This window comes from Siphateles boraxobius, unplaced genomic scaffold, assembly GCF_051911475.1.
Source record: "Siphateles boraxobius isolate OS27281-9 unplaced genomic scaffold, OSU_SipBor_1 26, whole genome shotgun sequence".
Lineage (NCBI taxonomy): Eukaryota > Metazoa > Chordata > Actinopteri > Cypriniformes > Leuciscidae > Siphateles > Siphateles boraxobius.
This window is the reverse complement of record NW_027508876.1, coordinates 7692831-7718464: the sequence shown is the minus strand read 5'-3', so window position 1 is coordinate 7718464 and position 25634 is coordinate 7692831. Positions and strand designations below refer to the sequence as shown.

Genomic DNA, 25634 nt, shown 5'->3' with positions numbered 1-25634 from the left:
TGCTACTGACCATTAAATTAACACACATTCATTGCTGCCTGAAGAAAGCAGTGGAACCATAAATCTAGAGCGCTCACGCATTTCCTATTCACTTGAGGAGGGCACTGGGTGACATTCCGCCATGGGTGGAGAGTGTGTGTTTATATTGTCAGTGAGGGATCGGTTTCTTCCAGAATTGGGCCAATTTTTTCAAAAATACAGGAACTAAATTGTTTTAAAGTGCCCATGTAATGCTATTTTAAAGGTTCACCTTATTTCTCAAAGAGTCTGAAAACAGTTTGTTCGAAGATTCAGTCTCTCTAAACCCCTCCTTTCCGTGAGACTACTGATTGGTCAGACGGCCCAGTCTGTTATGATTGGTCTATTACGATATTTAAATTTCAGCTACATTGACTTCCTCAGTGCTTGATACACAGTGATACGAATAGTAATAATGCTGTCGGTTATTCAAAATATTACATTTCAGCTCAAGTCTTTAACATTTTTAAAGTGCATGCAAAGAAAAAAAAAAAAGCACTGAAAACAGTGTATTCTCGACAACACGAACCAAACTCTTTCAGGAGAAGAGAAATTCATTAGAGAGATTCATGTTTCACAGACATACTTTGCGATTTTAATCCCATCTGAATCTGCCAAGTCAGTGTTTTCCTCACACAACCTCTGTAAAACTTCCATGGCAAATTACCTACTGTTTTTCGGCAAACTCAACAGTCCTCAGTGAAATCTAATCCCATCCGAATGCGAATGTCTGTGACTACTGATTGTGAATTATCCTAATGCTTCTACTGATGTGTTTTTTACCTGAGATTTCATTTGGTTTCAATATGGATGGTATCCGACGAAAAAATAACGTATATAATCAATTAAAAAAAGAGCCAAATCGTAGAACCTGCGACAGATGGGCCATTTTAATATCAGTGTCGGGTAAGAGTAAGATTCTTTTCAAGATTTTTCTGCTTACTTATTTATTATAAACAGCCACTGCTGTGCACTTGTGAATTTTACAAGTGTTAAATTCAAGTTTTTTTTTATTATAATAAATTAAAATCAAATCAACAAATAATAAATTAAAATATATATACGTGACGCACACACAGCACATTACCTTCTGTAATGTCCACGTCTAGAAAACGCACACTCCCACTTCTGTAATAAACACAGAGATGTTAGCCCCATCCAAATCGGTATATGAAATCACAGACGTCGAGTAATAAGAATTGTAACTCAAAAGTCGTTTAGAAAACTAGTCCCGTCCGAATAGAGCTTATGAGAGGGTCAAAGTAGGCGTTGTTTGTGGGCAGCCAACGAAGAGCATAAACTGGCATTATGCAAATGTGTTGTAAAATTGAACACATTGGTAAAATAAAAAAAATTAAATAAAAAACATAATAGGGGCACTTTGTTTACATTAAGTTCTTTACATATTAGATATTTAAAAACCATTTTCAGGATATTAGGCATAAAAGTGAATGTGTAGATATTTTAAATTAACTAAAGTATTATTTGTAAATTGTTCAAATGGATTTGTTTATAATAAATTCTAGAATTTACTATTGTTCTTTCTTTTTCTTCAATCATTTAACTAATTTTAAATGCTTTATTTAAATAAACAATAATATTTCATTAATAAAAAATAACATTTAATTAAATAAAAAAGACCATTACATTTATGTGAATAATATAATAATTATATAATTAAATGATGCTGAATATCAATATTTGCTATAGTTATATACATAAATTATGTTTTTCTAGTTTTATATGATGTACTGTGAAATAGGAACAGAACAACCATAATATCACGAGAACTGACAAAAATCTGAAAGAAAACAGGCTTAAATACAAAGAACAAACCAATCAATGAAATGAACAACAGGTGTAACTGATAATTAAACAATGAATAACCAACTGATAGGTAACCAACTGAAAACACAGGAAACAGAACTAAACATGTGCAAAACCAACCTAAAGAGACACGAAACCCAGATAGTCCCTAAAGGAGAAGTGTGCTATTGCTTTTCTAAGCGATTTTAAACATATATGAGCAACCACACAAACACCACTCACATTTTCTTCAGTAAATCTAAAAATCTAATGTTCATTAACATTGAAAATAAAATAAAATGAAAATAAGTAAATTCAGCATGAATGTGCTAATTGGTTATATATTGTCTAATTTTTACAACATATTTTCTAATTAACATCATATGGTAACACATTTTGCATACCTCTAGGTCTGTCGGCTCAGCTGTGACCTCATCTGGGGGTCAAAGGTTAACTCAGGAGGATTGGCAGGGAGGTCACACACTGCTGTCCACACATCTCTAACTTTGTGCTTAAGATTTTCTCTTTCAAGCACAGACTTGGTTCAAGCCTCGGCTTTAAAAGTGTTTGACATCAGGCCATCGGCACGCTATAGTGAAAAATACCACACATTTTGTAAGGAGAAATAAGCCAAGGGTGACCCCTAATTTCTTCTGTGGTTAACTCGGATGATGGCGTGACAGTTTTAAATGGCTACATGGATGTGATCCATCTGACAAGTGATTTATCACGTAATCAGATGTTGGATTCTGTGGTATCTTCTCACATCCCTATCCATCGGTTTAACAAACTCCATGTTATCTGACAGATTCACAGCCAGAGGCAACGGCACGGCAAGTTTTATTGTTCTGAGATCCTTATTCATTCCTCATTCAATATGATCCCTGATAACATGAGATGCTTCAGTCAAAGACAGCAGCTACCTGCAGAGAACGGCACATTCCTCAGGACTGATCGCAGGAACCGGTGGCCGTGAAGGCATGTCGGACGGCTATGGCGTGAGACGCAGAGATCGTATCGGGACTTCACAGCTAAGACTGAAGAAAAGAGGACGTTCCCTGAAAGAAGCTTATCTCCTGACCTCACGATCATCAACTTCAGCACGTCTGTTTAACCGAGATTAAAACTTACATTCTTTGTCAGATAATCACGGTCCAAAAATGTTTAGTTCAGAGAACGAGGGGATCTGGCCCCAGGCTAAGAGAGAAGAAAAGCAAAATCCATTTGGTTCATTAAAATATATATATTTTTAAAATGCAACAAAACTAAGAAACCGGTGTTTTCAATGTAAGAGAGGTCCATGTGGACAAAGTCTCTGCAAAATGCTTACTTTTTTTGTGTGTGTATGTGTTTTGAAAACAAGTATTGTCACAACAACCTTCTTGGCATGCATAAATAAACTGCTTAAAGTCAATCTGAAATCAACAGACACTCTATTTACTTTATCAATACACATTCCCATGTTTATTCCGTCATGTTTTTCTAAAGGAAAAAACAAAACGCATTTTTGACAAAATCTTTCATCAAAAAGTACTGTAATAACGTGTTTCACCTCTGACTTTTCAATGCACAATTGATAAAAACAAATCCCATTTTTATATATATATTTTTTAAATATTCATTTTTTTCTCAAAAATACATCACATTACAGTGATAATGTTGATTTATCAAATAAAAAAGGAAGCTGTAATTTTTTTTATATATATACTCAACTCAACTCAACTTGTATACTTAACACTTACTTGAGATGCAAGATATTAAGGGCCGGTTCACAGAGAACGAATTTTTGCTGTTAAGTGCGGTCAGTGGAGCCAAAAAAAAAAAAAAAAAGGTCTGGTGATTTTTTTTAAGTTGAACTTATTTTAGCTTTAGCACCATGTTTTTAGAATGTCAAGTTATGCACGGGACACTGCAAAAGATGCAAGACATGAGCGCAACGATTGAAAATGTCAGTTTAGCGTATGTTTACTGTACACGGAAAAACAATGGAAAATAGTATAGTGGAATGGAAAAATGATTCTGTGTAAATTGTCCCTAAGTCTTGTTTTCTAGAAAATGTTTAAAATAAAGTGAGTTCATATTTAAAACAAGGAAAAATATCTGCAAAAAATATCTGCTAATCAATCGTGATTTAAGAATGCTTAGATATTTTACTGGAAAAGCAAGACAAAAACACTGAGCGAGAAAATAATTTTTAAGTTTTTATTGTTAATTGGCGTATTCGTTTTTAGTAGACTCACACAGAATCTGCACACGTTATACACAAAATACCGCCTCGTGTATGTTTGTTTATTAAAGCTGCAGTATGGAAGATTTGGCCATTTTAAAAATAATGTTAAATATAATTGTATGCCTTCTGCGGCATAAAACTGCAAGTTACTCAAGGAGGAACAATGATGCTATCATTTCATCAGTCATAAACAAGAGCAGGTAAATGTCTGTTCATTTGATTCATTGAAAATTATTAATTAAAATTACTAAAGAACATTAAAAAAGTTAGACAGCACTGACATTATTTATAACGATTGCTAGATATCTTACCTTATCTTATCTTCAAAAAAAGGCCATCTTTGGGTAAATTTTAAACCCTTTGTCTAGGAGCTGTCGCTATCTCTGAAAGCAGTCTGATATTGATCCGAGTTGTATTATGGAGTTTGTCCTTTTTTTTAACAATCCATTGTGTTAATAATGTTGCCCTATAGTCAGAGGTGCACATAACTGGTGTGTGTAAATGGTACAAAAAAAATAAAATAAACGATGTGCAGCAGTTTTGCACTGTTTCCTGTCTAGCACTGTTTTGAATTGTTTGAATGTTTAAATTGGCAAGACAAAACACATCCAAATGATAACATTTCACTCTATGATGGTTAAACTTAGCATTTAATCCGAAAATCACATGCGTGCCGAACCATGGGGCTATGGATCACGGTTCAACTGCGATCCGTTGCACCCCTAATAATTAATGAACCCACTTATCATAATGATTGCTATCTTACCAGAGATGGAGAAAAATCCTTCTCCAGGAACTAAACGTGTCCTTGTTTCTCTGAGAGAGAGATGCACATTTTAGACAGCGCTCAAACAACAAATTGATTCCTCTTTTGCGTTTACTTGCGCTTGAACAGACACATACACACAAAATGATGTCAAAGTACCCATCTCTGCAAGTATTCTCTCAGTTATGTCATAAGTGAACAGTTGAGAAAGAAACCGGATGTCTATCAGTATATTTGGTCCGTGCATTAGGTCTTAAAGTGACAGCAGCCTAATATTCCTGCTGTTGTCTATGTCATTAATGTTAATAAAATATCATCATCATCTACCATGTTCGAGAGAAAAGTAGAAAGTGAGGAGAGCAGTCAGAAGGAAAGTGATGATTGAGCTGATGATGATGAGCTTGTAGGATAAGAGTACCAAGCAGTATCTCCAGGAGCTCCCTTCAGAAGCAGAACAAAAAAGTTATGTGCACCCCTGCGTAGTTATGGTTACAAGCTGTCCGAACTGACACACCTCCCCACTTGTGCTGTATTAGCCAGACATTATTCTCTGTTTACAGACTTGATGTAACCATGCAAAGACGAATGATGCGAAACTGACATTTACAACAAAGTTGGGATAAAGCATTACAAGTAATCTTAGTTAAATAATCAGATCACATTTTTCAAGTAACGAATAACGCATTACTTTTGAATTTACAACAAAATCTCTGAGTTAACTTTTCAAATATTCCCTTATTTATTCACTGACACCTCTCCTGAGGTTGAATATTCTAGACTAAATGTGAAAACAGATTCAGAATTTCTCAACATTAATAAAAACAGTATAATGCAAACTCATAATATCACCCAAATTTGCAATAATTAAATGTTAAAGAATACAAATATATGTATATTAAATACTTTGTGTATTTAATGTCACTTTATTAACCAATGTCTTTGCTGCTGGTCTTTGATGATCCAATTGAACCAAACGAATAAGCAAATATGACTTTAGTTAAACTCAATATTTGTGTTTCTTTTTTATTGCTGAAGAAGCTGTATTTTAGTCCATTCTTTTATTCCCTTCCCTCGCTAACCCTCCGAAAGCAATCACACAAACAAAAATGCGCTATGATAACTTATAACTGTGTAAGAAACAATCAGCTTAAGGTAGCTACAAGTATTATTGAGTTAAATGTCAAAATAAACTCCGATATCATACACCAGAGTTGTGTGGGGTGGGGCTAAATTAAGTGCGATCTGCTGTGGCGTCAGAACCGTGTTGCATTGTGGTCTATGGATCTGGCTGAAGTCTAGAATGTTGAGTAGACTCGCTCCCTCGGTCAAAATCAAGGGATCGAGGGTCTGCTCAAAAAAACTTCCCTCGCCCACTTGACGAAGTTGAATGCACTTCAAAATGGTGGTAGGGATTCCCCCGAGGGCAAGTGCGTAGGGAAAGAGTGTATGTCTAAAAGTGGAGTTAAACGCAGCCAGAATTTTGAACTTTCTACTCCTGCATCCTATTCTTCTACAATCCAGAATGGCAGCACAGCTGAAAGGTTTGTTTTTAGCTGCGCCCTCTATTGCTCAGGTGTGAATTTGTCTTTCCTTCAGCCTGAGGCCCATTCATTTCAAGTAACGTAATGCATTACGTTCTATAAAAAGTAACTATAGTGACGCAATAAGTTACTTGTTTAGGGAGTAACACAATATTGTAATGCAATACATTTAATTAGTTTCTCCAATACTGCCCACAAAATCCAACCTGACAGCTCTTTATTATAAAGTCATTATCATAAACGTACAATCGGGGTAATTCACGGAGACACTAATTGTTTTTACGCAATTGGTTAATTGATGTTTGTTCATTTTTAACAACAAAGTTAGAAAAAATCTTCCATACTGCAGCTTTAAAGTCAACAATATAACACTGAAACACTGTTTACAACCCATTTTACTTCTTTAAAGATATATAAATAAATAAATAAATAAACTATAGAGAGGGATTTGATATATGGGGAATTGATTGGATGATGGTGGTCTCTATATGACAGAGAAATATTAGAAGGCTAAGAATGTTTTTCAATGGCAAAATTTGATAATGACATATTTTGATTGGTAGAATATCATTCACCAATGAATTGTGCACATAAAGACCAGGTATATGCCCTGAGAAAGTATATAGGTCATTGTCAATTTCACAATGACTTGGTTATTTGATAATGTTCTCAGCTACCAAATTTGAGTCACTTTGGATGAAATTTTTAGATTTTAGATAATTACTACATGTAAATTTGCTAATGAAAGTGCAGTTCTATTTAACACATTTGCCACACTAAATCCATCCCACAGACTTGACAATTTTCCTTCAAAGTCAGTGCAAAAAAGTGTGCAGATTTGTGTTTGGCCAGTAGTCTCATTTGCTGTGTGTTTTCAACAGTTCTTATCAGTCTGCTGAGTCACCCATGAGAAAATCCTTTTCCTTCTTTACGGAGCTAAAGCATTACTCAAATTCCTTACTTAATTTCCATGTTAACGCCCGCAAGCAGACTAGAAGTGATACAGCCCTCCTGTGTCCGTGAGCCACAGGCGGTCTTTCAGAAGGGGTCATCTATGTAGAGTATAACCTGCCAAGATCAAACAATTCATAGATTGATTCCGGCAAACTAATTATGTGATAAAATGTGGGTTTAGAAACATTGTGGTGCAAAACAAACAGCTCAGCCCAGATTTGGAGCTCAGCACACTGACATTATTAAGAGCGGAAGAGTGAAATGAAAGTGTATTGTGAAATACAGGATTCATACAGTTATGAGAAGCAAGGATTGTCTAGACCTTGTTAAGCTTTAAGAAACCCCCTAACTCTATGTGTGGGTCACTTTTACTACTTTACAGGCCTAAAGCGAAGCTCTCCTGTGCTCTCCTGGGTGGCTGTTGACTTTGCTAAGTGAGGAAATGACAGCTTGTCTCTATAGTTAAGACGTGTGCTGTGGAAAATAATGAGTTTCCAATGCGTATGTGTTTGTATGAGAGAGTTATAGGCGGAAATGTGAGTGAACACAAAAGATCCAGGTGGAAAAAAAGCAATGATGGACCAAAGGAGAGAAAACAGAAATACTTTTTCCCCCCATGGATTTTCCCTGGATTACTGGAAGATCCCTCTTATCCAGAAAAAAAGACAAGCACACAATATTTCCAGTGCAAACAAGAGATGGGAGTTTCCTAAAAAAATTCTCTGTGCCAAGACAAGCTTAGGGTATCCTCTACCCTTCTGTAAACACAGCAAGACTGGTCTGGAAAAATTGGAATTGACATCAAGAGCATTGGATGCTCCTGAATCTGTCACAATTATCTCACTAAAACGCAATACTGTCAAACTCAAAGTTTGACTTCAGTGAACATCTGCTCTCAAATCGCATACTTGCATTTATTATAATAAATCAAGTTTTAGAGTTTCGTCTGAGATTTAAGTGCTGCATTGAAGGGATAGCTTTAAAGTGAATAACGATTACATTTTCGGTCTGTTCCTCACATTAAGTTATTGTAACGCATCAGAAAACCACCATAAAGCATAGCGCATGAGTCTCATGGACTACGTTTATGATGCTTTTTTCCCCCAAATATTTGGAAAAGGTCATTGTATGCTTTCAGTGTATATAAAAAAGAGTGTAAACATCCTGCCTAACATTGAGCTCCACAGAAAACAGTCATTTGGGTTTAGAATGATGTGAGTGAATGAAGGTGAGTAAATTGTGATAGAACTGACATATTTGGGTCAGAATGACAGTAATATTTTTTGGGTTGAATATTTATGTAATAATGATATACAATATACAGTTTCTATTTGAGACAGAAGTCCTGACTACTCATAAAGCCACACCATAAAAAGGAAATTTGCACTACTGTTTCTACAGTCATAAGATGACTCACATAGCATGCATTGACTATCCAAATGTTTTTGACAAGCCTGGCTATTTCTGGATGAGTTGCAATACTGGTCAGTTTCTGTATCCCAATATATACCAGTGATTCCTTTTTCAGCTATATTTGGAGACTAGTCATAGGTGTTCTAGACAGATGACTGCCGTAAATGACCAGAGAAGAAAAAAAAAAGAGAGTCATAGACAAGTCATCCAAAACAAATAATATGACTTATGTTGTAAGAGTCCAGAACAAAACCATAGTAAAATAATAATGCAAAATATCCAATAACTGACCGAGTCACTGACACACTGAAAATATGAAAAGCCACTTCAAGCCTGTCTCGGGTAACACACTGTGGTAAGATGATGTGGTATTCTGCTTATTTCTGACTGCAGAAGACCAGATCAAGAAAAAAACAAAAAACATTTATTGTCTTATAAAACAGACAGAAATGAGCTCTGAAATGAACCCAACCAACAACTAGAATGGCGCAACTCACAAAAGCATCTCTGGCAACTGACCCAACAATTGGCCCATAGCTGCAGTGAGTAGAGCCAGAAGAGTTTTTTTTATTGTTATAATTAACTTAATTGGGCAACTCCTGGCCCCTGTTGAGGGAAGTTCACATAAACAAGTGAATCTTGGATGCGAATACTCCCTCCATTAATGAGGTCTGTGTTTACTGAAGCAAACCACACAGAATCCCTGATCATAAACAGACTTGTGGTCTGACACTGTGCTCAGGGTCACTATGAGCTTGATAGATGTCAGTTAAAAAGTGTTGAAGGGGCGATATCCCTCAAAAACCTTACAAAAAAAACTACTGAGGCTGCACCATGATTCATCTGGTACAGATGGACATATGATGATACTCCAAGGTACTTCACTTACCGTGGTATATGAGCAAAATATCAAAGTGCTTGACAATACAATGTGCACTTTAATTAATGTTCCGTTTAGTTATAATGGATACAGAATTCAACTGCCTTAATCCTGAAAGCTACAGTAAACAATACCACAGAAAAACCTGAACAAAATCAAAATTTTCACTCCAGGCAGCATAATAAAATAAACTAGATAAAAAAAGTTTGTCAAGACAAACTTTGAAATTGACCTGAGAAAGCCTGTCTAGAAAATTTGAAGGTTTTCAGTTTGAAGTTTAAAGTAGTTTTAAATCTTAGAGGTTTTGAAGGTATTGAAGGCAAAACAGTCAATCAGAAAACAGACAGACATTTGTTAAGTACGCTAATAGGGAGAATTCTATCATTTTTGGATATACGATTCATTAAAAGGTTTTTTTCATATGTATTTGTAAGCAAAATGTTTACAAATACAGTGGCCACAAAAAGTGAATATTTCACTTAAAAAAAAATTAAATGTCATTGCATTAGGTAACAACATATCAAATATAACAGCAGAACGTTCAAGCAAAATGTTTCACAAAAATAAGTTTGTCCACCTTTAAATGTTTAAAAAAGTAAATAGCCTATCCTGCTTAAAATAAAGACAAAGATATTTGTTCACTTAGTTCCCACACATGCCTGAAATCTGAATGTCATTTCACTTGAAATAGGCTACACTTACAAAATATACTTCTGAGCCATTATAAACGACAAATTTTAGTGGAATTATAAAGTCAGTGGTCCTCAAGTTCACACAGCAGGTGTCCAAGCAGAATAATCATAGGTGTAGCTCAATTAATAATCATTATATATTGTTTCACCCTATCATTTGAAACCTTACAAACCTCTTCTCGAAATGTTTGCCTGGAAAGTGCTTGTGCTATCTTAAAATATCACATGAAAGAACTGGAACACATTTAAGTCAATTTGATGGTAAAATTATTATTTAAATACATTTTTGAATTACTTTGTGGAGGAAATTAATCTGTAAACATGTCATTGATTGCATTGTTTGTAGTGCATCCTTGCGCATCATCTCTTAACAAAATATATACAAGTGTGAAATCGGAATGTAAAAGTTAATCTTACCCAAATTGACAAAACTCATGACCATGTCCGCGTCGTGCAGAAACTCGGTGTCGTGAAGTGAAGCTAAAGCGGGTCGTGCGGTGGTAAACAGTGATCTGTACTGATCCACGTCGCTCTTCTCTTCAGTGGACATGCTGTTGTACAGATCCAGCATGAAGAGGGGTGCTGAATTATATTTGCCGCTGTTCAGGTGAGGTCTGGGTCTGTGGTTCAATCCCAGTATGGACAGAATCTCTTTCTGCATCTCTCTCTTCTCCTGATTCCGTAACCTCCGATGTATAAAGTTGGGCTGAAGCTCAGAGCCGTCCAGTACAGAACTACCTGCCAAATATGAGCTCCACAAGAAGCCCAGCAGAGCAAACCAGACGCTTGTCATCTTTACATCCAGTCTGTGATGATGATGATGTTGTTGATGATAAGGGTGTAATCACTCCTAAATATAAAATCACTTGGAAAACAATGTTCTGTCCTCTTCTCCTCTGCTTCACGCCATATGATCTTAGGTTCTTCAATTGTTCAGAAAATAACCTTTTTCTTATTGAGAACCATTTTGCCTGTATGATCCCCTTGAGATTAAAAGTTTCTTTATGTTACATTATAGGATCTTCAGATGTGTGCTGGGTTCTTTAAAGCACGATTACATAGATGGTTTTATGAAGAACTACAGAATAAAAAAAAAGTTATTGACTATAGGTTTCCCAATGGCATCAGGCTGTAAACCAGGTCGTAACTGTAATCTGTCTCGGTAAAACTGTATTATCCTGTGCAAAGCAAATGCAGTTGTCCAGGGAATTTTTCTATTCGCAAAATCTCCATCAATTCTTCGGCGTGATACTTCGTTCCGGACAGAAGACAGCTGGAAACTTCTGTATGCCCCCTCAAAGTAACTTTGTGTATAATTCAAAACGAGGAATAAAGAAAAAAATATCCGTCACTTCCAAGACAGTATTTTCTTATTATATATATTACTATATTTTTTTCCGTTGAGTTCTTTAATTTAACCATAGGCTAATCCCCACAGTAGCCTATGTTTGTAGAGTGGACGGCGCGTCAGTCTCAGAAGCTTTTAAATAACGGGGCTGAAGCAGGTAGACGCGTCTCGAGCCCGCCCCAGTGCGCGCGTCCAGAGGTGGAGCTTTACAAGACAGTTTTAACATCCTCAAACTCGTCTTTATGTACACGTCTACGTGTCTTCTTTGACATATACATGACAATATCAGCTCTCATGTCAGGTGTCTATAGTCTGCATACGAGCGACGCGGCCGTAACGCTCCGGTTCTACTCAATAGTGTAAGATTATAACGTCATTTAGAAAACTCCGTTCATTATAAGAGCAGCAGTTGCGTTTCGTGTTTTAGTTTTGTCGGAACAACTCTCGGAAAAAAGTTTAAACTATTTTAGTTTGTCGCCGTCTTAAAATAGTGACATCTAAAAACAGCGAGATACGCAGTGCGCATCACGCATGTGTACAAGAACGCCCTCCTATGAGCATAACTGTTCGTATTGTCCTGCATTGGTTATAATGTAAACGGTTTGAACAATAATTGGATAACGTTCTAGTCCTAGAAGTGTTCTAGTTGTGTTGCGTCGCGCTTTGCGCGCTTGAAGTGTATAGTGCTGATGCTGACTAAACTTATTTGACCGATGTTCGCTTGTTATATTGTGAGAGGATGCAACAAATCAAATGAAGCTTAATGTAATTATCCAAGTAATTATGTTTTATAGTTAGGCTACACAATCTTATAACTTGCGAAATGTAAATCGAACCATTTTATGGCCGAAGCGTGACCCCTAACGACACAGAAAATTACAGCAAGTAACTGATGAAAACAATAGCACCAAACAGTGCAGTACAGTGGGGTAGTAGCAGTAGAAGTTGTACATGTACCACCATGATTGTTTTTGGACTTGAAAGTGCCTCAAAAGGATAGTTCACCCATAATGCAAATTCTCTCATCATTTACTCCCTTATGTAGTTCCAAACAAGTAGTTTCTTTCTTCTGTTGAACACAAAAGAAGATATTTTAAAGAATGTTGGAAACCAGAAAGCTGACAGTAGCCATTGATTTCCATAGTAGGAAAAAAAAAATACTATGACAGAATTTCCATTTTTGGGTGAACTATTCCTTTAAGAAGCATGTTGTATCATGGTACTGTAATCAGTCAATTGTATTTCTGATATTACAACTGTGCGTGATACCACCACGTCTAGCCAACATATTTTGTAAAGGTATACAGTAGGCTATAGCTTTTCTGAAAACAAACAAAAAAAAAAAAAAGTGGATAATTGACAAGGCACTGAATCAACTGTATTGTTTTATCTTGTGTGAAATCTTGATCACTTGTCTTTCTCAGGTATTTTTAAAGGAGTTCTCTGATGTTTAAGATTACAGACATCAGACAGATAGACAGCAAACTAGAGATTGTGGTCAGGGTCAGGTGCAGCGCTTTAAAGATGAGACACTCACTGAACTTACTATAATAAGAAAGAGAGCTTACATGTTTATGTTATGGAGACCGATTTCAGAAACACGCACACACACATTCACACACTATGTTGTGTCTGGTGAGATTCAGATCGATAAGAGGGCTGAGTGTTGTTATCTCTAAGTGGCTAATCTTATCTAACGGGGCTGAAAAGCATGCATCAAAGAGCAGAGATGCAAACCAATCCCAGCCACCCCCTTCCCTTCCCTTCATCAGTCCAATCACTGAGAGTCCATCACACACACACACACACACACACACACACACACACACACACACACACACACACACACACACACACACACACACACACACACACACACACACACACACACACACACACACGCATAGGCGTAATGGTTTTTATACTGTACAAACTGTACATTCTATCCCCTTACACTAATCCTACCACTAAACCTACCCATCACAGAAAACTTTATGCAGTTTTACATTTTCAAAATTCAAAGTTTAGTAGATTTAGTAAACCATTTCCCCTCGTGGGGACTGCTGGCTGGTCCACACAATGTAGGTGATCTCAGGTTTTACTATCCTTGTGGGGACATGTGGTCCCCGCAATGTAATATAAACAAAGGCACACACACACACACCATGTTTTAATGTTTATATTATATCGCTAACCTACCCATAACAGAAAACTTGCTGCATTTTTACATTTTCAAAAAACATCACTTAGTATGATTTATATTTCCTTATGGGGACCAAAAACATCCCCAAAAGGATAAGAATTTCAGATATTGCTATTATTGTGGGGACATTTTGTCCCCATAACGTAGGGCTTACCAGGAACACAAATATACATAGCCTACACACACTTGGATTTGTGGTTTACAGATACTCTCCATAGGCATAATGGTTTTTATACTGATCTAAACACATATTTTTATCTCCTAACCCTAACCATCACAGAAAATTGTTGTCATTTTTTGAAAAAAAAAAGAAAAAAACAAACAAAAAATGTTTGTTGTATGTTTTTTAATCCATTTAGTTTACATTACATTTCAAAGCTTGCTTTTCATGACAAAATAATGTCTAAAACCCTTAAAAAACTCTGAATGATGAGAATTAAACAACTTTGAATCAAAAAGAAGTTTTAAAAGAAGAGTTAGTGCTGGTGCTTTTATAAAATCATACATAAATTGCCCCCCTTCACTTCCATCATACGTGCCTCACCATAACCTTGATTTTTTGCTTTTTGTTGAGTTTTGGAGAAACACATTACATAACAACATAATTTTCATTCATGGGTGAAATATTTATTTAAGAAAGAAAGAATTTTAAGCTGTGAGAGAAAACAGAGACTGACAAGATAAGTGGGATAAGAGAGATAAAAGCTGAGCATTCCTGTGCAAATGTATTTCTATCAGTAGCTGAAAGTGTTAAACACACACTCGCACACAGCCATTAGACAATGTGTGTGCACAGCATGTCACTGCACCCATTCTGTTCATTGTAATGATAACTTTAACATAAATGGCTGTAAGTGACATGATCAAAAAACGGTACATATATTTCAGGGGATCCGATCACAGAAATGATGAGAGTTAAAGACATTAAGGAATGCAAAAGTGCAGCATTCATGTTAGAACTCATCCATTCTTCAAGGGTCAGTGGCTAATCGGCTGTCAGAAGCATGATGAATGACCTGTGCATGATTCTGTGTGGGGTCAGTTAACACTAACTCTTGTCATCATACTGTCTAGACAAAGGCTCACTTTAAAGACACACATGCATATATATATATATATATATATATATATATAATTTTGTTTGTTTGTTTGAACCCTCTATGCATGCAGTAAATGTAAAAGTTTAAACGAAGAACACATTTTTGAGGGCTGGTAATCAAGTTTTCTGATTTGAGCCCTGTAAAGATGATCTACTTTGTGCCTTTACATACAAACAGTCATTAAAACCAAAGCTTTAGATAGTTTGAAAAAAAAAATGTACAAGTGAAACAACACAAACAGTTTGTTACAGAATTCATTAATTAGTGGTTCTGAACCAGTGGCCCCTAAAACCAAAAACTCCCACAAACTATCAATAACTAATAACTAAAAATTAATAATAATTTTTTTATTGTGGAACATATGGAATTGTGGTTTATTCATTTAATACAACAATTTTGACCTTTGAGTCACAAAGTTTGAGAACCACTGATCTAGGTTAATGTTTCTGCATAAATATACTATTGTTCATTATCAATATGTTCTAATCACCAATGTAACTAATTTTAAATAATAACTAATATTAATTTATACAACTTGTATAAATCATTAAATGAAATTACATTAAATGTCAAAAATGCATTAGTATATGGATAAATTATCATTAACCTAGATTTATAAATGTTGTAAAACATTAATTGCTAGTTCATGATACCTAAAATAATGCATTCATTAATGTTAACAAATTTAACCTTATTATAAACAGTTAGCAATTCAATGCTTCGGATTTTAATACTACTACTCATACTTTGGGTTAGTAATTTGAACAAACTCCTAACCCTAAGTATTTAACTTTTGGAGATATCTTGTCTTGTTTGTGCTCCAGAAATAATGCATCAAATTGTGCAGCTTGAGCAGCAGAGAAGGTGAGTTGTTACATGTCTAAGCAAACTAATTTACGATGTTGATCTGGCAGAATATTATAGATCTTGTGGGTGGTCTCTTTTGATTTTTAGCTAGTAAACACCCACCCATGGTGAATTTTGCACAGGAAAGCACACACATTTAAATCAAAATTTCTTCATTATGATCTTTAATACATTTGATTAGCAATAACACATACACTAGGGGACCATGATCTGAGGTAAATTTACAAATGCACATTCTTATGATTAACAAATTAGAAACTTACAAATATTTGACAAAGGTTCAGTTGTCACAGTTACAGTAAGATACGAACAACAAACCATTATTAATAGCAGGCTTCATCTTAACCCAGACCTGGACTGGACCAAATAAACTGTTTATTACAGACTCTAACATGTGATTCTCTGTAAAATTAACAGTAATATCTGTATTATTTAATTACACACACTGACTCATTTCCGATCAGCTGTCCATTTGCAGTTTACTCTAAGAGAAAGTCCCTCCTCTACCAGCACCTGAGCTGAATTTTGTTGCCCCAGTGACTGCTTCAGCTGGAATGACTGGCAGACCTTGTTCGAACTCATATTGCATGGCTTGGGTGAAGGAGGAGGAGTCAAAGACAGCGTGGTAGGCGGAGTTACGGTCGGCACGGAGACAGAGCTGCGGAAATGCGCTGACCTGTTCAGCAAGTTCAAGAGCCACTTGAAGTGCTAAAACAAACGCACACAAGACTTATTGTTAGATGTGAACATGCTGCCAAAATGTGTTCATTCCTAACTGGTGAGTGTAACAGACAGAAGTGGTCAAAATTTAAGCAATAGATGTGACACCTCTGACCAAACGTTTTGCTTTTATTTTTAGCTGACCTTAAAGTCACCAAGAATGTTTTTTCTTGTTCAAAAAGCTGTTTCACTCGGATACACGTCACAATAGGGAAGAAAATACGATCACAACTTCCGTCTCATGATGACTTCAATGTGTGACCTTGAGTGACCTCCATATCATCACTCATTTCCTTTTGATATGGACTCATGTTGTCCTTCTAGCATATTAAAGCTCTGGCCTCTGTCCAGATCTCTTATGGAAAGTCCAGTCGAGTGACTCACTTTGAAACTGAAGTGTTTACTTTGACGGTATCTCTAAACAGCTTTGAGCTCATCTCATCTAACCTGACTGTGACTGTGTGAATTGCGGTCACATTACATTAGATTTATCTGCTAACATTCTCAAGGGAACTCTACTGTGGATGAATGAAAGATGCAAACACGCACATAATGGTCAGATAACAACACTTATTAAGTACAGCATCAAAAGATGCACTGACATGCTGTGGAAAAACAGATATAGTCTAAAAGAATCACATTGTTATAAACATATGGCTTTCTTTCTTCTGTTGAACATTAAAACAATCAGCTAGGACTGCCACTGAAGTATTTAACAAGTGCTTAGGGCCATTGATAATCAAAATCCAGTCATCTACTACTGGCTAAACGACAGGGTTACACTTTATGTCAAAGCTACACTTTGGACATTCTGTAATCTAAAAGTAACTTTTCAACTATATGTCAACTAACACTCATTAAAGTAGTGGTAGACTGTTAGGTTAGTGTTATGTGGACCATTGAAATAAAGTATTACCAACGGCAGCTCTGTATGATGTATCCCAATCTTTAAGCAGAAAGTGCTGAATGCAAAATGTTTGAATAATGTCAATCTACAAATCTGACTTGTAACAGTCTGGAAACAAAAATAACACCATGTTCGTTCATTTGGTCATCTCATTTGCACTTTCACATATTCAAACTTACCACATCAGACTCAGGATTGGTCATGTGGCAAGCCAGAACACCTTTTAAACAATTTTTTTTCCCAAGCAAGACACCATCAATGACATTTCTTCAACATTGTTAAAATCTATTCCAAGTGGTGTATGATTTTCAATTGCCTCTGTAACGGACGTAGGCCAATAAGAGTTGTGCGTGTAAACCTCACTCCCCTGGCCTCAAGAGGCACGCTAGCGACTGACGCAAGAGGCTGCGGTCTTTAGTGTCCTTGTTAGAGCGCCCACCTCCCACGCCGCAGACCCCAGTCAGAACCCCGCTCGGAGCGGGTTGAGTAGGACCGATTATATTTGGTGCCGTGACCCACCTGGCCACCAGGGGGCCCCCCAATCGAGTTTAAATATTATTATTATTTTTTTAGATGACTTAAACAAGTGACATAAATTAATGAATATGAATGAATGAATGAATGAATAAATAATTCAAGACAAGAAAATTCTGATTTCATGATCAATAAACCTGCCAACAACTGCTGCTGTGTCTGCCAGCGTTTAAGTCATGCGCATAATCTAGACACCTCGCGCGTGCATAGACAATTCGTGCGTAACTGCGCATAGTCACGGTATCGGTTTAAGTTGGAGAAAATAGCCGCAGGGGAACTTAACCTTCTAGGTGTAAGGGTAGCAGTTTGAATAAATAATAAACATAGCAGTTCGAACTCTTCTCCACTTTATTATACCACACATCAGATCACTAATTCCAAAAACCTGCGACACTCCAGTACCAAGTGCGCACGAGCCATTCCTATCTACGGCAAGCCCCGAGGGGAAAAATAGATTGCATTCACACATACAACGAGCGCCAGTACATCATTACCGATATTGTAGTAACAGACTTTGTTGGATTCTGTCATGTACAATCCAACAAAGTCTGTTACAATAATAATAATAAAAAAGATTTTGAGGACAGTTACACTGTATTGAGACAGTTGAGAAATAATATTTTTTAGAGTTTTCAACAATAATTGTCATTGTTGAACCCTTGCTCTTATTATGTTTCTGATTTCTCAGTTTTGTCATTATTTTAGCAAATCATTTATTTTATATGTTTTGAGACAGTTTGTTTTAAAGGGTAAGTTCGGCGTTTTACAAGTAAAACCCTGTTTTAAGATTGTTTCTGATTAAATCGAACGGTTAAGATTAAAATTTGGACACATGCTGCTGTCCCGAGAATTTTAGATTTTTGTGTTAGCACCCCCCCACCTATACAATGGTTTCATAGGTGCCTTGGAACAATCATTCATATAAACCCATTAAACTTTAGTTTACAAAGACGAGTGGTCTGGGGGGTTCACTGATATGCTCACGCAAAAATCACTGCAAAAGAAGCTTTCCAACAGGTTTTATCCTAGTTTTTGAAAGAATGTCCGGTTGTGAGGCGTTTGGAAAAATAGGTCCACAGTTTTACAACGAATGGTAAAACACCTGTTGGAAAGCATCTTTTGCAGCGATTTTTGCGTGAGCATATCAGTGAACACCACAGACCACTTGGTGAGTTTCACGTCTTTTTAAACTAAAGTTTAATGCGTTTATATGAATGATTGTTCCAATGCACCTATGAAACCATTGTATAGGTGGGGGAATGTTAACACAAAAACCTAAAATTCTCGGGACAGCAGCATTTCTCCAAATTTTAATCTTAACAGTTCGATTTCATCAGAAACGATCTTAAAACAGGGCTTTACTTGTAAATTGCCGAACTTACCCTTTAAGAAGTCCCAAAGAGTTAGTAAAAGAGTAAAGTATTAAAACTTTTTTATTTAAGTAGGCATCTATTTTTTATTAAGTATTTATTTTGTATTAATACATAACCTCACTGTATTCATTTATAATGCATCATTATTGCGTGACATTTGTGTCAATAATCGTCAAGCTCAGGTGACTCCGCACAGTGGGAGGGGGTCCCCAAATCAAATTCTGCTTAGGGCCCCCAAAAGGCTCGGACCGGCTGTGCTCCCCTGGCCTCAAAAGGCGCATTAGCGGCTGTGGCCTTTAGCGTCTTGTTAGCGCGCCTGCCTCCCACGCTGGAGACCCTGGTTTGAATCCCACTCAGAGCAGGTCAAGTAGGACCGGATACACCACATCATGCTAAACCAAGTTTCAGGGTGTACTGTATGTGTACCTTGGCCATCGGGCACCACCCTGTTTGCCAGTCCAAATGTTAAAGCCTCTTGCGCCTTCACTGGTCGGCCTGTGAGAATGAGATCTAGAGCTCGAGAAAGACCAATCAGCTGTGGCAATCTCACAGTACCCCCATCAATCAATGGAACACCTGTGTGAGACAGATAAAAAGAGGCTTATAGACATGGGATTAACTGTAAAAAGTTGAATTATGAACACACACAGATATATGGTACTGTTTGAGGTCAGTTTTTTTTAAGATAATAATAATTTTATTCAGTAAGTAACTACATTAATAATGTTATGAAAGATTTATATTTCAAATAAGTGCTTCTATTTATCAAAGAATCCCCCCAAAAAATATCAAAGTTTCACAAAAATATGAAGCAGCACAACTGATTTCAACATTGATAATAATAATAAATGTTTCTTGCGCACCAAACCAACATATTAAAATTATTTATGAAGGACCATATGACACTGGACTAATGGTTGCTGAAAACTCAGCTTTGTCATCAGCAATAATTAAAATTTAAAAATTTTAGATCAAATAAATGCAGCCTTGGTAAGCATAAGTGTCACAAGTGTATGCAGGCAGACGAAGAGACAGAAGAGTAAGGTTTCAACACAAAGTTTACTTATATAATCCAAACGGGTAGCGACCCAAACAGGCAGAAGAGTTCACACACTTAAGCATAACAGTGACCGGACAAACTCAAATGGAACAGACATGAACTAATATACAAAAGATAACAAGGTGAACACAGCTAACCAAACTAACTAATGACAGTAACCATAGAAACTAACAGGTAGCGGGAATTGCGCAGATGGAGGACCAAGGAGCTGAGCGTCATTGCTGGTGCTGGAGACCCAGGTGATTCCGCGGTGATAAGCGTCGGCGCTGGAGCCAGAATACCCATGGACTGGGGCGATGCCGGTGTGACTGAGGACAAAGGCAATCCCGAAGGGAAGAAGAAAACCGCTGCAGCCATAGGGGAGGAGGGACGGAGCGTAGGGGATGGAAGTAGAGCAACGACTGACCAAGAGGGAACCGGTGGGAAGAGGGAACCCGGTGGATCCGGAAGGCTGAAGGTCTCTGGTGGAGCAGAAGGTTGGAGGAGCTAAGGCGGAGCCATCAGATCGACGGGCCGAGATTGAGCAAGGTTGTCCGAGGCAAGAGGAATTAGATGTTGGGTGGGCTTGGGTGGGAATCAATTCTTCCTCACTGATGTCCATCAGCCAGTCCTCGGTTCCCGTTCTCATTCCCTCGGCTGCTGGTTTTGCGGGCTCACATCCCTGGTCAGACTTGCTAGGGGTTGCACTTCCGGGGCGATGGTGAGTGCTGTTCTCTTGTCCTCGGGCTCTGGCTCACTCGTTGCAGCGGGTGGTCCCTCAACGTCTGTAGGGGGCCCTCACAAATTCTTCATGGTCGAAGGTGGTAAACCTGGCTCTGGCTGTGCTTTGAATCGGGGCAAGACACTCTTCAGACACCTAACGAGGGGACTGGTGATGGCAAGATGACAATAACCTGTAGTGAAGGAGAGGAAATCAGTGCTCTCCTGATCCACCTGGATGAACTGGGCGTTCCGGTCCAAATTCTGTGGTCCGATCATCTGTCCCAGGTGTACGCAGGCAGGCAGATGAAGACACAGGGTGTGAAAACTAACGAGTTGCGGGAATCTAAACAAAGGGAAACCAGAAACTGAAGGATTAAAAATTAAAAGTCCAAGAACAAAACAAACTGAACATAATGGTGACATCATGAGACATCTTTCAAAAACATTAAAAAAAAACTTAAATTAGGTATGAACAATATACGGGTGGCCACATTAATACTGAATTTAGTTAAATATTAGCTAGTGACATCAATTATTATGTTAATATTAGTAAAAATTGATTCATATTTTTACTAATATTAAAATATTTTTAAATGGATTTAAATCACTTATATTGATATTAATATAAAATATACTGCAGATATAATTTAGATATTCATATACATCACAAATTTTGATTCAACTAAACTGGGGAAATGTGATGTCACATAATTAATTCATATTTATGAGCCATTATATATTTATTTATATCATATTTATTCATATTTTATTTAAGCCCTTAAAATAAGATTTAGATTAAGCTCTAAAATCTGAGTTGACTTGTAGATTGTGGTTTTAGATTATTTTAGATTTTTTTAATATTGCGTAGATGTATAATAATGTATAATAGATGTATAATATAATTAGCCATTGTATTGCTGTCTTCATATTAGTATATGTGTGAAGATGATCGGCTGGATTGCCCTCGAGTGTCACTAGAGGGCGCTCCACTCCTGCACTGCCTTCTTTTGGACTGTTCACGCACACACTGATTACGCACTCACCTGTTTCCATTGATCACTCTCACACCTGCATCTTGTTCCACATGCAGCTACACACACATTTATACTCCACTCTCACTATCACCCATTTGCATAGTCTTGTTTCACTGTTGTGTACATCTCCGAGCGTTTCCTTGTCTAGTCTGTTTCATTCTGCGTATCTGACCCATCGCCTGTTTCCTGGATTCCGTCTCGTCTGCCGCCTGCCTCTTACTTCCCGCCTGGTAATCGGACTCTGAGTACTGCCTTGTCTCCTATACTGTGTCTGCTGTCTGTGACCATTGCCTGTCTGACTATTCTGTAAATAAACCTATGCTGCAATTGGATCCCTCCGTGCCTGGTTGTGAAATAACAGAAGACTTTGCCACATCGTGAACCAGCAGCCATGCCTTCCCAGAGTCCAGACGTCCAGATTCTCCATCTCAGTAAAGAGAATCGCACCATAGAGGAGTACGTCGCGGACTTCATTGAACTGGCACATCTCGCGCAAATGAGCACCGTCTGCTTGATGATCTTCTTCCGCGGGGGATTATCGGAACCACTCCGGTCTCTGATGCCCGAACACGATCCGCACGGGTCATTTTTAGAGTGGTATATTTACCTGGCCCTGTTGTGGAGCGGCTCCTCGTCTACTGTGGGCGTGGAGGAGAAGATGCTTCGAGAGCCCGTGCTTCACTTCAGCCCTGTCGAGCCCGCGCTTCACGTCAGCCCTGACGAGCCCGCGCTTCACGTCAGCCCTGACGAGCCCGCGCTTCACTTCAGCCCTGTCGAGCCCGTGCTTCAGTTCAGCCCTGTCGAGCCCACGCTACATGAGCCTGCACTTCACGTCAGCCCAGTTGCGTCCGCGCTCCACGTGAGCCCTACCGAGGCCGCGCTTCACTTGAGCCCTGACGAGCCTGCGCTCCACCTCAGCCCCGACGAGCCAGTGCTTCACGTCAGCCTCGACGAGCCAGAGCTTCACGTCAGTCTCGACGAGCCAGAGCTTCACGTCAGCCTTGACGAGCTAGTGCTTCACGTCAGCCTCGACGAGCCAGAGCTTCACGCCAGCCTCGACGAGCCAGAGCTTCACGTCAGCCTCGACGAACCAGAAATTCACGTCAGCCTCGACGAGCCAGAGCTTCACGTCAGCCTCGACGAGCCAGAGCTTCACGTCAGCCTTGACGAGCCAGAGCTTCACGTCAGTCTCGCAGGCCAGAGCTTCACGTCAGCCTCGACGAGCCAGTGCTTCACGTCAGCCTCGACGAGCCAGTGCTTCACGTCAGCCTCGATGAGCCAGTGCTTCACGTCAGCCTCGATGAGCTAGTGCTTCACGTCAGCCTCGACGAGCCAGAGCTTTGATTGTTATTAGCAGTATTGTCTAGGGGTGGAGTTCCATCTATTCAGGACCTCTTTTGATCAGAAAAACCATCAGCTCATCATGGAAAGGAAAATGTGCTTGACTGCCTTTTTGACCTTTTGGCGATATTAACTTATTTTTTTGGAATAATTTGTCAGGTATATATACTCTCCAAACTTTCCGCAGTTCACAGAGCGCAAAACAATAAACTGTAAGATGTCACCATGTATTGCCCTTGTTAACAAACAACTGCCGGAACGCAAAATCTAAAATCTGACATTTTCCTGACCAGGATTCAGCAGGATCTGCGTATGTATTATGTGAATGATCATAATCAGTACACAGGCCATTGGTTTACCTTCACTTATTGACACACACACACACACACACACACACACACACACACACACACACACACACACACACACACACACACACACACACACACACACACACACACACACACACACACACACACACAGGTTTTGAATACATGTCTAATCGCCAGCAATCTCTGTACAGAGACCTTTCTCTATCTCTGCCAATTCAAACTAGCATCTTTACTAGCACATTCTAGAAAGGACATTTTCTCCCAAAATGATCAGCCCTATTGTAACGGCTTATTGAAATAATGCAGCTTTATTCATAACGGCTTGAGAGGGCGAGAGATAAGGAGTGGATGGATATATCTGCTACCAATCACATGTCCTCCAGTCCCAACACTACACATCTGGCAGCCCGAGCTGAGGTAGGAGGGCGTTTCTGTCAGTGAGCACATCCTTCCATATTTCCTCTGCTCCTTTATCCCATTACTCAAGTCTGTCATTCAGATAGTCAGTCCTCCATCTCTATGACAAATTTGTGAACAAGAAGCTGACACACCAGACATGATGAGGTGCAACTGTTTCAGAAGGTGAGTCTAGTCTAAAAAGCAAAGACAGAATGTAGAATACATAAATGAAAGAACCTAAAATGTCACTAGATTGCTACTGTACACTTTCTACACTCGCTCATTAGCACTCGCTCATTAGCAACAACTTTGTTTCACCAGCAGTCACAGTCACTCAGTTAGCTCAATTAGCCACAAATCACCATTATTCATAAAGAACAGTTGACGTCTGTTTTTTTGGGGGGGATTTTTTTGTGATTTTGAGGGTGTAGAAAGAGCCAGGTCCATTAGAAATCTAGCGGAAATACAACAAAGTGGACTTTGGAAAGCATAATTGGATCTGAAATTGTCATTAGTCAGTGGATGTCAATGTTAGAGCATTATCCAGCAAAAGTTTTAGTCTTAAGATACAGTGCACTTTCACAAACCTTGCATTGTTCCTCTATGTCCTTGCTCCATTTTAATCAATGCTTCCAAGTGACTATGACATACAAGATCAGAAAAAAATGTGTATGGGTTAGTGGAGCTGTACCCTTAAAGGTAAATGTATCTTTTACCCCTACAACCCTACAGGGTGCATATCAATACCTCAAGAGTACATATTAGTACCTTAAGAAGTATAAACCGGGTATAGATGCTGCCTTTAAGGTTAAATAAGAATCAAAGGTGCACCTATGATGGTAGTGCCCCATTGATATATTTTTGCAAAATTTTGTTTTATAACAGGTATGTTTATATACACAATGTTTAGTCATTCCGAATAAATACAACCCCGATTTCAGATTCTGAAAGCTCTATGTAACCTTGACCAGTGCACATTCATTAAACATAAGCCCCACACCACCAGCGACACTCAGTGACAAAACGATTCGATCGCATTCATGTTCAATGGAGAGCTGGCGACTTCCGGTGACAGACATTGACCGTTGATGACAGGATGTTGGCATGAGACAAAGTTGACAAATGTTTAACTTTATTCAAATGAACAGCAACTTTTGGGAGTGACAGCCAATACAAGACACAGCTCATGTGAGTCTTCTCCTCTATCTGAATTAACTGTGCTATATATAATGCCCTCTAAATCTATCAAAATATAAAACTCGACCATATGTAAACATCACGGCACTGAACGTGAGATTTTTTAATCCGATTGAGAAAGTTGTTAGATCCAAGGGTTTCCATGGCTTAAATTATTCTTGTTAGACCGATTAAGATCTATACCACCCATTTCAATCAGAACGGAATTAATTTAGGC

General features: G+C 38.1%; 2 protein-coding genes across 3 annotated transcripts in view; both read right to left on the bottom strand.

Moving 5' to 3' along the window:
- bmp6 (bone morphogenetic protein 6) overlaps nt 1–12183 on the bottom strand; it is a 52358-nt gene extending 40175 nt beyond the window's left edge. Inside the window, exon 1 of the mRNA XM_077244280.1 lies at nt 10718–12183. Coding sequence (XP_077100395.1) covers nt 10718–11093 — 376 coding nt within the window. The 5' untranslated portion in view covers nt 11094–12183. The remainder of the gene's footprint in view (nt 1–10717) is intronic.
- Nucleotides 12184–15953: 3770 nt separating this feature from the next.
- The window catches only part of LOC143751670 (enoyl-CoA hydratase EchA19), a 64360-nt gene continuing 54679 nt past the window's right edge, over nt 15954–25634 (bottom strand). For both annotated transcript variants that reach the window (XM_077244282.1, XM_077244283.1), the window contains exons 5-6: nt 19779–19928; nt 15954–16526 (exon numbers count right to left, since the gene is read on the bottom strand). In XM_077244282.1, coding sequence (XP_077100397.1) covers nt 16303–16526; nt 19779–19928 — 374 coding nt within the window. In that variant the 3' untranslated portion in view covers nt 15954–16302. The remainder of the gene's footprint in view (nt 16527–19778; nt 19929–25634) is intronic.